At 45.4% G+C, this 13,525-nt stretch overlaps 1 protein-coding gene across 5 annotated transcripts in view; it reads left to right on the top strand.

Moving 5' to 3' along the window:
• Nucleotides 1–13,525, top strand: part of plxnb1b (plexin b1b) — a 220,268-nt gene that overhangs the window by 138,025 nt on the left and 68,718 nt on the right. For all 5 annotated transcript variants that reach the window (XM_041191160.1, XM_041191161.1, XM_041191157.1 and 2 more), the window contains exons 4-6: nt 3,751–3,933; nt 11,039–11,167; nt 12,246–12,346. In XM_041191160.1, coding sequence (XP_041047094.1) covers nt 3,751–3,933; nt 11,039–11,167; nt 12,246–12,346 — 413 coding nt within the window. The remainder of the gene's footprint in view (nt 1–3,750; nt 3,934–11,038; nt 11,168–12,245; nt 12,347–13,525) is intronic.

The raw sequence follows: 13,525 nt of genomic DNA, 5'->3' as shown, positions 1-13,525 counted from the left end.
TGAAAAATGCAAAGGCCGCCTGGCCTATTCACCTGCCCGCCGACTGAAAGATCGCGAGAGTGCGCGGTGACGTCAGGACACTTGCCCAACGTCATCACGCACTAGTTCACTCCCATTCAGGTCGGGACACTCGCCCAACGTCATCACGCACTAGTTCACTCCCGTTCAGGTCGGGACGCTCGCCCAACGTCATCACGCACTAGTTCACTCCCGTTCAGGTCGGGACGCTCGCCCAACGTCATCACGCACTAGTTCGCTCCCGTTCAGGTCGGGACGCTCGCCCAACGTCATCACGCACTAGTTCGCTCCCGTTCAGGTCGGGACGCTCGCCCAACGTCATCACGCACTAGTTCGCTCCCGTTCAGGTCAGGACGCTCGCCCAACGCCATCACGCACTAGTTCACTCCCATTCAGGTCGGGACGCTCGCCCAACGCCATCACGCACTAGTTCACTCCCATTCAGGTCGGGACGCTCGCCCAACGTCATCACGCACTAGTTCACTCCCGTTCAGGTCAGGATGCTTGCCCAACGCCATCACGCACTAGTTCACTCCCGTTCAGGTCAGGACGCTCGCCCAATGCCATCACGCACTAGTTAACTCCCATTCAGGTCGGGACGTTCGCCCAACGTCATAACGCACTAGTTCACTCCCGTTCAGGTCGGGACGCTCGCCCAACGCCATCACGCACTAGTTCACTCCCAGTTCAGGTCGGGACGCTCGCCCAACGTCATCACGCACTAGTTCACTCCCGTTCAGGTCGGGACGCTCGCCCAACGTCATCATGCACTAGTTCACTCCCATTCAGGTCGGGACGCTCGCCCAAAGTCATCACGCACTAGTTCACTCTCCTTCAGGTCGGGACGCTCGCCCAACGTCATCACGCACTAGTTCACTCCCATTCAGATCGGGACGCTCGCCCAACGTCATCACGCACTAGTTCACTCCCATTCAGGTCGGGACGCTCGCCCAACGCCATCACGCACTAGTTCACTCCCATTCAGGTCGGGACGCTCGCCCAACGCCATCACGCACTAGTTCACTCCCATTCAGGTCGGGACGCTCGCCCAACGCCATCACGCACTAGTTCACTCCCATTCAGGTCGGGACACTCGCCCAACGCCATCACGCACTCGTTCACTCCCATTCAGGTCGGGACACTCGCCCAACGCCATCACGCACTAATTCACTCCCATTCAGGTCGGGACGCTCGCCCAACGCCATCACGCACTAGTTCACTCCCAATCAGGTCGGGACGCTCGCCCAATGTCATCACGCACTAGTTCACTCCCATTCAGGTCAGGATGCTCGCCCAACGTCATCACGCACTAGTTCACTCCCTTTCAGGTTGGGACGCTCGCCCAACGTCATCACGCACTAGTTCACTCCTGTTCAGGTCGGGACGCTCGCCCAAAGTCATCACGCACTAGTTCACTCTCCTTCAGGTCGGGACGCTCGCCCAACGCCATCACGCACTAGTTCACTCCCATTCAGGTCGGGCACGAGCCCACCTGCAGGATGAAAAATTCTGCCCCAAATTTACTCTTAGTACAACAGCTAAGGTAAAAATTTCCATCCACTCTTGCCCTAGAGCATTAGGCCCAGAGGGCAGCATTTATTTATTCTTCACTCCTAACCCACCCGCACCCCCACCCCACACCCAATCCACATTAGCCAAACCCTGCCACTGGGGACAGAGGTGTTACTTAAATCCTCCACATTCTCCATCTTCCAGGAATTCTCTCCATCAGTGCTCAGTCCTATGCGATCTCTAAACCCATAAATGAAAATTTGTTGCTGTCACTGTTTGACAAGGCAGTGAGTATCCCGAAGTTTGTACATCCAGAGCTTCTAGTCACATTTAATGTTGGTTTGAGGGGAATTAAGTTTCCAATCCAGCATCTGGTCTGTTTTGGCTCTGAGAGTGTTGTTCAGTTTTGTGGCCATCTCTCTGGCTGTTAGATGTCGGAAACTTGATAGGATACAACCTCCTGCAGTGACTGTGCATCATTATGATGACCACATAGCTACTACAGGGGGACTGGCAAACAGGAGGTACAAATAGACCGGTTACTTCTGCGCACAGCCATGTTGAGAATACACATTGCTGGACAAGCGCCAATTCAGTTTGACAGAGTATGTGAGACTTGCAGAGATAGACTTGAACTAGACTAGCATCATTTTACATTTAAGAAGGAATGACAGGTTAAATGAGGCCCGCGGAGGGGGTTTTGTTAGTGGTGTTCACCTCATTAAGGATAGTAAATTGGACCTAACAAGATGGTTGGGATTGTGAACTAGGAGTATTTGAAGTTGTTGTAATAAGTATGGCTTAGCAGCAGCGATGGCTGCTTGTTGGCTAGTTCAGACTGCTAGAGAGATAGAGAGCTGGATGGGGCTTGCGGAGTTGCTTCTCTCTGGGCTGGTGTTGGTTCAACTTCAGAGAGAGAGTGCGCGTGTGAATAGGGCCTGAAGAGATTGGTTTGGTTATAGACAGGCACTAGTCCAGCTTGATGGAGGCAGTTAAGTGAGCTTCAGATATAGACATCCCTACAAAGTGAGCCAGTTTTCTTTTGAACAAATGGGCTATTCTATTCAGTGGTGCCGCTTCACTTTCCCTTCTTTTATCTAATCCAGATTTCTTGGCATGTTTTCTCCTTTACTTGCCCTTGCCTGAATTGCCTACCAGATTCTCCAATAAATTGGTTAATGGAGCAGGAGAGCCTTTTTGCTTTGTCTTGTCATGCACAACAGGGGAGGGAGATTTATCAAATTACCTGGCTAGCAGCAACATTCAGTTCCTGTCCCACTATCTGTTAAAGAAGCAGGGAGCTGGCAGCTGAGTACCTTTGGTGACCTGTCTCTCACCTGGGATCATTTTCTTGGCACACAAATCAGCAATGATTTGAGGAATGCTTCTCTGCAGCATTAAGCAGCCCATTAGAGGCTGGGTAAGCAAATATTTTTTTTTTTAAAAAAGCATAAAGAGAAAACGAATGGGCCAAAAGACTTGGAATTAGATCAAAGGAGCAGATGGAAAAAGGACTGGAGTTTTTTTTTAGATAAAAGAAGAAATGCAGCAAGAAGAGACCCTTATGTTTGAAATTGTGAAAATATTGAACAGTTGGATGTTTGATTACGTTGATGCCCATTTATTTAATTGCAAATACAGTGGCTGTGTTTGTGCTAATGCAGTTTGGCCACTCCACATGGTGGATGGTTAAACCACGTAATTGAAGCAGCCTAAGGTTCCCACTTTCCAACCGCCTCCTATAATTGTTAACAGTGCAAAGAGCTGAATACAGCTCCTTGAAGGCCTGACTTGGCCTGAAATCTGCAGAGCTTTTAAACTGGTAAGCACTTGAAATGCATAAAGTAGCTGGCACGCTTAGCGCGGGTTAAGCAGCACCGCTGTAATGGACGCTTACAGTGATGAGGAACAGTTTGTTCGGCGCAGGTGGCTGGCTTTGAGAAGCATGGACGGTGTGAGCAGTGGAGACTGTATTTCACATTTTAAAAGCCGAACCCAGCTGCTGTGGGAATTGTGCAATAAAATTATGTACGGCATCGTGCATCTGTAATACGTGGCAGGGAGGGAGTGGAACGGGTACAACGTTCTAATCTGTTTATTTACATGCCCTCAAAAGCCACTGGGTAAGGGGATTGTTTATCTTTTAAACCCATTCATTTTAATTATTGGTTTAAACAATCTGACTGACTCTGTCATTTTCCTCCCCCTCTCTTGCCACAGGACACTCTTAATGCTTACCCGTGTGGGTATGACCACACTCCCAGCCCAATGGCCAGTCGTATTCCCATTGAGGCATCTCTGGTGCTCAAGGTTGCTCAGGGGTGTCTGGTTGCTGTGGCAGTGACTGTGGAAATGGAGCACACCATCGCCTTCATAGGAGATGCCAAAGGCCACCTGCACAAGGTAAGAGTAGATGCAGAGGACAAAGCCTGGGGAGCAGGGACAACGTTTCTGAGACCAGAGAAGTCCATCTCTAGTAAGGAGAGGATGACTTAAGCTCTTATTCTGAACTATCGCTAAACAGTCCAGTGTTTGAGAATTGGGGTACAGCTATCAGCTGAAAGTCGTATTTTCCTGTTCTCCTTGTGTGAAGGAAAGTGCTTGTCTTTCTACAGCGCTTTTCATGTCCACAGGACATGCCAAAATTCTTCACAGCCAGCAAGGATCACTTTGAAGTTTATTCACTGTTAAATAGGAAAATATAGTAGCCCCCCCCCCCCCCCCCCCCCCGACTCTCAATCCTGTCCGTACCATAATCTGTTGTTTGAGGTGGGGGGAGGGTTAAAATCATCCCTCAAGTGTCAGCAGCCTGTTTAACTATGGAGGGCCTGAGAGCCACATTCAGTCCTGTCCTGCCTGACCTTTACAGGGGTCACTGAATCCTGTCTGACTTTTATTCCACTAGACCAAAAACATTCAAAGCTGCCTCTCTGCCTGGGGCGCTGAAGAAGTCATGTTGGACTTGAAACGTTGACTCTGTTTCTCTCTCCACAGATGCTGTCAGGCCTGCTGAGTTTTTCCAGCATTTTCTGTTTTTTTATTTCAGATTTCCAGCACCTGCAGTATTTTGGTTTTATCTGAGAGTAGCTAGTTCATCCTAGACCGGCAGTGTGGCTATATAACTCAATCCAACTTCAAACAAGTAAGGGTGGATATTGAAGAGGCACTGGCAATAACCCTCCAGTCCTTCTTAGATACAGAAGTGATGCTAGAGGATAGGAGAATTGCAAATGTTTTGTCCTTGTTCAAAAAAGAGTGTAAGGATAAACACAGGCCTGTCGGTTTAACTCAAGTGTGCAAAAGCTTTTAGAAATGATAATCTGGGACAAAGTTAACAGTCACTTGAAACAATGTGGATTAATTAAGGAAAACAAGCATGGATTTGTTGAGGGTAAGTCATGCTTAATTAATTTGATTGATTTTTTCAATGAGGTAACAGAGAAGGGTGATGAGGGTAATGGAGCCGATGTGGTGTACTTGGGCTTTCAAAAGGCATCTGATAAAATGCCACATGATAGCCTTGTCAAAAAAGTTGAAACCCATGGAATAAAAGGGACAGTGGCAGCATGGATACAAAGTTGGCTGAGTGACAGGAAACATTGGCTGTGAACGGTTGTTTTTCAGACCGGAGAAATGTATATAGTGGGGTTCCCACGGATCAGTGTTGGGTCCCTTGCTCTCCTTGATATATATTAATGACCTGGACTTGGGTGTGCAGGGAGCAATTTCAAAACTTGCTAATGAAGCTAAACTTGGAAATATTGTGAACTGAGAGTTTTTTCAAGGCATATGGCACAGAATGTGGCCATTCTGCCTGTCGAGTCCATGCCAGCTCTCTGTAAAGCAACCAGTCAAGTCCCATTCCTGGCTCTATCTCTGTGGCCTTGCACATTTAATTCCCATTAAATAAACCTCAAAAGAACACAGAAGGCTGGTGAAATTTAATGAGAAGTGTGATGTGATTTACTTTGGCAGGAAGAATAAGGAGAGGCCATGTAAAGGGTATAATTCTATAAGGGGTGCAAGAGCAGATGGAGCTGGGGTGGGTATTATGTGTACAAATCATTAAATATGGCAGAGCAGGCCAAGAAAGCCATTTAGAAATTGAGGCATAGAATACAAAAAAAGGAAGTAATGGTGTACTTTTATCATGAACGCTGGTTCAGCCGCAACTGGAGTATTGTATCCAATTCTGGGCACTGCACTTTAGGAAGGATGTGGAGGCATCGGAGAGGGTGCAGTAAAGAATTACGAGCATGGTTCATGATGAGTGACTTCACTTATATAGATAGATTAGAGAAGCTGGGGCTGATCTCCTTGCAGAAGAGAAGGTTGAGAAGAGATTTGATAGAGGTATAAAAAATCATCTGGGGTCTGGACAGAGTAAATAGGGAAAAACTGTTCTCATTGGCAGAAATGTCAAAAATCAGAGGACACGCATTTAAGGTGAAAGGCAAAGGAACCAGAGGCAACATGAAGAAAAGTGTTCTATATTGCAAGTGGCTAGGATCCGGAATGCACTGCCTGAGAGTGTGGTGGAGGCGGGTTCAATCTTGGCTTTCAAAAGGGAATTGGATAATTATCTGAAGAATGAAAATTTGCAGGGCTACAGGGAAAAGGGTGCGGGGTGGGACTAGGTGAGCTGCTCTTGCAGAGAGCTGACATGGGTGTGATGGGCTGAATGGTTTCCTGTGCTGTAACCATTATGTGATTCTAGGAAATGGTTGATTTAGCCTGTTAACAATTGGGAGAGCTCTGATTCCTGTTCAGAAAACTTTGTTAAACTTACCGTAGGCATGTTAACCTTTTGTTTGTGTGTATAATTGAAGGATGAGCTGAAGGATAAATGTGGGATCAGCTGTTCTTCTGCACTTTGTGCAAACCTGAAGTGTTCTGTGTCAAACTGGGCAGGACCACAGCGTGGCACTGATTTTAAAGTGAGCCCCAATGCTGAGGTCATCAGCAGTAAAACGCTGAGAAGGAATTGGACAAATTGCTCAAATATTTTTACAAACCTAAATGGAAGCCGAAACCACAAATGAAAAGAGAAGCCAGGTTGTTGGGCCATTTAGTCCCTTCAGCCTGTTCTGCACCATTCAGTGAGATCATGGTTGACTATATGACTTAAGTCCATCATTCTCCATCTCTTCTAACAAGTACGAGGAGCTCATGGACTTGTTTGTCAGTAAAATTGAGATCAGCTGATTATGCCATATCCCTGCTTTCTCCTTAGGCCATTAGACCAAACATCCGTCCCTTGCTCTAGCCCTGAACTCACACCTTTCTCTAGTCTTGCTCCTGGCAGCCCTCATACCCTCTGCGAGACAAGTCCTACTCCCTTGACCCTAATCCCATAAGGATGCTTATCACCCAGCTTCCCCTCCTGTCTCCCATGTTAACTGAAATTGTTAACCGTTTTCTCTGTTCAGATGCTCCCACCATCCACCCCGCCACCAACCCAACTTCAAATTTGCTATCGTCACTCCTCTCCTCAAAAAAATGTCCTTTGACTCCACCATCCTTCGAAACGACTGCCCATCTCCGATCTCCCTTTTTTTTCTCTCTTTAAAGTCCTTGAATGTGTTGTTGCTTCCCATCTTTCCTGGAACTCTATGTTTGAACCTCTGCAGCCTCTGTTAGAACACTGATACTGCTCTTATCAAAATCCCAAGTGGCATCCTATGTGACTATGACAAAAGTAAACTTTCCCCTCTCATCCTTCTCAATCTGTCTGTAGCCCTTGACATGGTTGACCACCCCAACCTCCTCTAACACCTCTCCACTGTCATCCAATTGCATGGGACTGCTCTCACCCATTTCCATTCTAATCTATCTAATCATAGCAAGGGAATTAAACAATGTCTCCCTTTTCCCACTCCCACGCCATTACCTCTGGTGTCCCCCAAAGATCTATCCTCTTCCCCCTCTTATTTCTCAACTGCAAGCTGCCCCTTAGCAACAACATGCAAAAACCAATGTCAGTTTTCACATGTACTCTGATGCAATCCAGCTCTATCTCACCATCACCTCTGTCAAATCTTCCACTATCTCTAAATTGTCAGACTACTTGTCTGACATGTAGCAATGGATGAAAAGAAATTTCCTCCATCTAAATATTGGGAAGATTAAATCAATTGACTTCAGTCCCTGCCATATACCCTGTTCCCTAGCAACCAGCTTCATCCCTCTCCTGACAATTGTCTGAGACTAAACCACACTGCTTCTAACCTTGGTATATTTGACCTGAAGATGAGCTCTCGGCCACATAACCGCAGCTTCACTACGACTGCCGATTTTTAAATTTGTACTGTCGTCTGACTCCGCCCCTGCTTCAGCTCAGCTCATGCCTCAATTTTACAATTCTCATCCTTGTTTTCAAATCCGTCCACGGCCTAGCCCCTCCCTATCTCTGTAAGGATAACCGTCCAAGATATCCACACTCCTCTAAATCTGCCCTTTTGGGCAGTCCCAGTTTTAATCGCTCCACATTGATGGCTGTGCCTCAGCTCCAACATTCCCTGCCTAAACATCTCTATCTCTCTTTCCTCTTTTATGACGCTCCTTAAAATCTACCTCTTTGACCAAGCTTTAGGAATCCGCCCCAATATCGCCTTGTGGGTTGCTATCAAATTTTGTTTAGCTCACTTGAAGCACCTTGGGAAGCTTTATTACATTAAAGGTGCTATATAAATGCAAGGTGATGATGTTTTGCTGAGCCCTCAATGATGTATTGTTGGTAAGATCAATATATGCCACAATTAATTTACTATTTACAGGAGAGAGAGGCAAATTGAGCTTCTTTCTTCTCGCTTACTGACTGGAAGCAGAAGGTGTTTTGAATTATTTATGAAGTATGCTGTGGTGTGTTTTCCCAAACCCTCAGTTTGTGTGATCCAATTTATTGATAACTCACAGCAAACTTGCAATATGACTAACTCAGGAGGTTAGTTTATTCGCATTCAAACCTGAGGGAAGAGTGTCCACAACATACGCACATACATTCAGGGCATTGAGGAAAAAAGAAAGTTTTACAACAATGGACAGTAACATTGAAAGAACCACATAAATGAATATTAGTTCACGAGATTATCAGGGTCCAGTGTCAGAGTCCAGTGGGGACTCCTTTCACAGAGGAGTTCGATTCAGCTGACTGAAGACTGGAATTGTAGAGTTCTCTTTACAGTTGGTGCTGATACTGCGAGATGAAGTTGGTACACAGAGACTGGATCAGTTCTGCAGGTGATGGTAGGAAATCTTCACACAGATACAGACTTCGAGGAGCAGGCTGTTGTTCAGCCTGGAGTCCTGCTTCTTGGTGATCACCCCTTGGATGTTAAACAGCAGACTGAGGGTTTCTCAATTGTTGAAGGTATATGGAGATTTCAAAACAGTCACTCGGGTCATGTGATCTTCACAATTATGTCAAAAGGGATATGTATTGTCTGGGACTGGCTTTGGTTTCAGGACTGAAATTGCCCCAGCCATTAACTTTTTGAAAGAGTTACCATCCATATTCTTATGTCGGGAAACCATTGTCTGGGCAGACCCTCTGACTCCGCTAGAGGGGTTAGCTTATAAAGCTGCAAATGACGTCCATTGGCCCCCTCAGTGGTCCCCTTTTGAAATGAACATGGACAGTCCCAGGTGTGAGATTAGTCTGTTAGTAACTCTCTAGGCATAACAAGTTTTGATCTGCAAGTTCCCTGGTTTTGTGATTATAATGTCCTTACAATTGAGTGAGAGATTCCACGATGATGAGAGGAGGATTCTTTTGTTATTGTAACTCCTGCTGGTAGCTTCCAGAACAAAGGGCCAATCCTGTGGTCACGTCACTTGTAGCAGCCGTCTTTTTACTTCAGAAAGTCCATTTTAAAAATAGCAAAAGACATTAAGGCTTTGAAACATACATCTTGGATTTCTTTTCGTGTCTTATTGATGTGACATAACAGCTTAGCAAAACAGACTTGGCACCCGATCTGTGACCTGTGCAGTCTTGAGTTTATTACGAGCCAAACTTGGCTTAGTCACAATGGCATATTATACAATAAGCACAATTGGGGAAAATACTTAGAACAGCCTAGGCAGTGTGCAAACTTCTGTCCTGTTACCGTGTTATTTCAAACGACACCATAGGAGAGAGTACTCATAGTGATTACTATAAGGGTTGTATGGAAGCCATGAGGAGGGAGTGTCATGGGTTTGTGGAGTGTTTGTGGTTTTTCTGAAAGCCTGTGGCACTCCCTTGTGATTATCAGTGGTTGGCTTACAGAATTATTTGGCAGTTAGGCTGGTTGAATCTGGAGAAATGGGGGGGTGGTGGGGGGTGTAATTTCATACAGGCTATTCCATAATCTTGTTGCTTCTCCATTCAGGTGTGTATATACGGAATTGCAGATGAACCAGTGTGTAGTGTAGTCGTGGACAGAATAAACAGATTACTGGTAATAATGGCACTATTCCTGTCATATCTACAGAAGGCGTATTAATGAACATGAGGTTACATGAGGTAATGGTTTAGAAAGTTGGTGGGGTGGAGATACAGTATGGAATTAAATGGTTCATTTTACAATCCGTCTTGTGCCTCTGTTTATTAGGATACACGCTCTTAAGCAAATACTCAATGAATAGCTCCTCTGGTAGCTTGGATAGCAAAGGCATGTTATAACTAAGCCATACAAACCAGAAAGTCTCAGTTCAATTCCTCTTTGTGCTAATTGACCTAATCTCTGCCTTGATGGTATTAGGAGTACAATAAGCAGTTTTGGCACATCCTAGGCCAGAACTGAAAACACCTGCAAGTTCTCCTCCAAGTCATGCCTTCATTGGCAGTGGGTCAAAATCCCAGGCCTCCCTCTCTAACAGCACTGTGGGTGTATCTACATCATTTGGGCTGCAGTGATTCAAGAATGTGGCTCACCACCACCTTCTCAAGGGAAGCTAGGGATAGGCAATAAATGCTGGCCCAACCAGCAATACCCACATCTCTTGAACGAATGTCAAAAAGAAAAGGGTAAAATGAGTCTGGCTTCTTGCTACTGATCAGTAGCTATTGATGATTGCTGAAGTGTTTGTGGATGTCAGGTGTTGACTAGATGTGAAGCCCCCTTTGATCAAGCAGACTGCTACCATTTACTGTGCAAGATTTCACAGGAATAGTGGCCACTTATAGTAGAGGCTGCTGGTACCTAAGGGCCTGTACTCCAGAGGGAGTGGGCGTCTTCAAAAGCAGAGAAAATTGGCTTCAAAATGGAATATAAATCCAGTCATGGAAACAAATTTCTCCTCATGTTTGCTCTTCAAGAGAAGAGTCCTGGACTGTGAGCCTCACTCATGCTCCAAAAACTGAAGGACATTTTATTTTTCGATCAGCCCTTGACCACAGTACAAGCTAACTGGTGTTTAAGGCCTAGCTGCTGGAGCCTGTTGTGCGTGAAGATGGAAGTGTTGTTTATTGTCTGTTGTGTTGAGACTCATGAATGAAGCAACTTTCTTTCTTCTACTGGTATAGGTTTTTGTGAAGCCATCTGGAGAAGCGGAGCAATACTCAACTCTCTCAATTCAGCCCAATGCAGCAGTTAACAGTGACCTGGTATTTGACGGCGAACAGAAACACCTTTACGTCACAACTCAGTTGAAGGTACGTCCTCTGAAGTTAAGCCCAGCGCAAGTCTCAAACTGTTTAAAACCAGGGTCAGGGGTTCATATGTGTCCATCCGGTGATCTTGGAACCATCATTGCTGGCTGAGTTAGCAGAATGGGGAGGGATGGAGGCCATGATATTTCAATTGTAACTGAGGAAAATGAATTAAAATTAAAATAAAACAAACCCACCCTACGACAAAGTTGGGGAGCTGGACAATGCATGGGGAGCATTCCAGGCAAGAAATACCCTCCGTAGGCCAAACTTGCAGAGAATGGACTGAGGGAGGGTAGGAGACGAAAGGTTTAAACACATTGATGTGACTCCCAATCAGATGAAGCAGAAGAGAGATGGAGTGATGCCTGTTCTTCACTTGCTCCCACTTGAACGTATGCACATCTAACAGAAATGCAGAAACATATTTTGGCTTCTGAAAATTGAAGGCAAGGTCACACATCATAGCAGTCAAGCTTCCACTTGTGGAGTAGTTAGTGTTTCAGAGGATACAGAAGGCTCAGTGTTTTACTCCGGTCTGGTTACAGCACTGACAGCACAGCATGGGGCAAGGTTTTCTGTAGAACAAATTAACACTTTTCTTTGATGTATTCTTTATGAGCTTGAATTTAATTTCATGTTTTAAGCAATGTACTCAATTTGATTTAGTTTGTGCAGATGTGGAGTGTGAGGCTGTAGGAAGAGAACCACACAGTGGCTGCAGTATCGGGACTGAGAGGGTGATTCGTTGAAGATGTTATTCAGCAATGGTTGCATTGCTGGACAGGGAATGAGGACATTAGTGCTGGAGGCTGAAGTTGTTAGTTTGGCAGAGAGAATGCATATTCTTGTGACCCACGCTTTGGGCTTCTCTAATTACTATCAGTGCAGGGGTAGAATTGTGGGCAGCCAATGACCCTCTTGTAGCACATCACATTAGGGTTAGGGTTTTTATTAAGCCATCTTTGAGAGTTACTGTCCTTTTCCCTCCCAAAGGGCGAGGTTTAACTGAGGAAAAGATCTCCACAGTGACATGTGGAAAAATGTTTTATCTAACTATGTTTGGCGATTTCCATTGAAGGTGCTGAAGCTTCCAGTGAGTGAGTGCTCGGAGTACACAGACTGCCAGTCCTGTCTAGTAGCGAGAGACCCATACTGTGGCTGGTGCATACTGCAGGGCAGGTGAGTCATGGAGGAGGATGCCCGATGAATCCCATCTCTCTGATTTTGTCATCCTCACTACATATTTGTGGGGATTAAGGATTTACCTGGTAGCCCTGAATTTGCAACGTTGCTGTGCTTACTTGTCATACATGCAGAGACATGTGCCAACAAAATAATGCTGCCTCCCTGGAAATTGTGAAATTCACCCCTCCCACCAATTACAGTAGCTTCCCCGTACCTGGAAAACTGGTACTGGGAGCTAAGCTTAGGAACCAATAAAGCTACGGGATAAGTTTATGAAGAAACTAAAGAACTAAGGCAAAAAAAAATGCCGTTTCAGAATACTAAGTAGAGAAGCAAAATGCAGGCAAGTATCTCCCCCAAAACAAATAGAATGGGAGCAGTAGTTTTAAGAATCCAACTACTGCAGCTCAAGCTACTAACAATTGGCCAAGATGATTTTCCTTTGACCCCCGGGTGTGATTAACACTGGCAAGGCTTCGATTATTGCCCATTCCTAATCTAAGCAGTTTGCTAAACCACTCCAGAGGATATTAAGAGTAAAGGGGTCTAGAGTCACTTGTAAATCAAGTCAGGTAGGAGATGACTGATTCCCTTCCCTGAAAGACATTAGTCAACCCCTGAAGATTTTAATTAAATTCAACAGCTTCCCATTCATGATGCCAGGCTGCAAGGGAGATTTATTGAATTCCATTTCACACATGCCATGTGAGATTTGAATTTTTCAGCCTGTGAGTTGCTAGCCTAGTCCTATGCTCACTACACTGTTTTATCCTCATCCTTCATGTCAATATCTTGTCAAATTACATTGTGACGGTTTGTTCATTACATTAAGGTTAAGAGAAACAGGTGATGGGTGTTAATTGAGCACATATAAATAGGGGACAGCTGGGACACTAGGTTGACCAGGACTGAACAAGTCAATAAACTCCCCCAATAAAGAAAAGCTCTGTGTCTTGGTTTCTGCTTCACCAACTGCCTTGGATCCTGCTAACATGTCATAGGTGCAGAGTGTGCCAAAATTTGAACACTCCAAATAATATCAGTGTCAGCATGGACTTAATTTTGCAAAGATGCTGACAGCTAGCAATGCAGCCTCCCTTTGTACCGCTTCTTATACAGTCATAAGCTATGGTGGAGCGCAACTCTGGTGTATGCCCAAAACCCCATCACATG

The sequence above is a fragment of the Carcharodon carcharias genome, chromosome 7, assembly GCF_017639515.1.
Source record: "Carcharodon carcharias isolate sCarCar2 chromosome 7, sCarCar2.pri, whole genome shotgun sequence".
Classification (NCBI taxonomy): Eukaryota; Metazoa; Chordata; class Chondrichthyes; order Lamniformes; family Lamnidae; genus Carcharodon; species Carcharodon carcharias.
The sequence above is the reverse complement of the archived record's forward strand: the minus strand, read 5'-3'. Positions and strand labels throughout refer to the sequence as shown.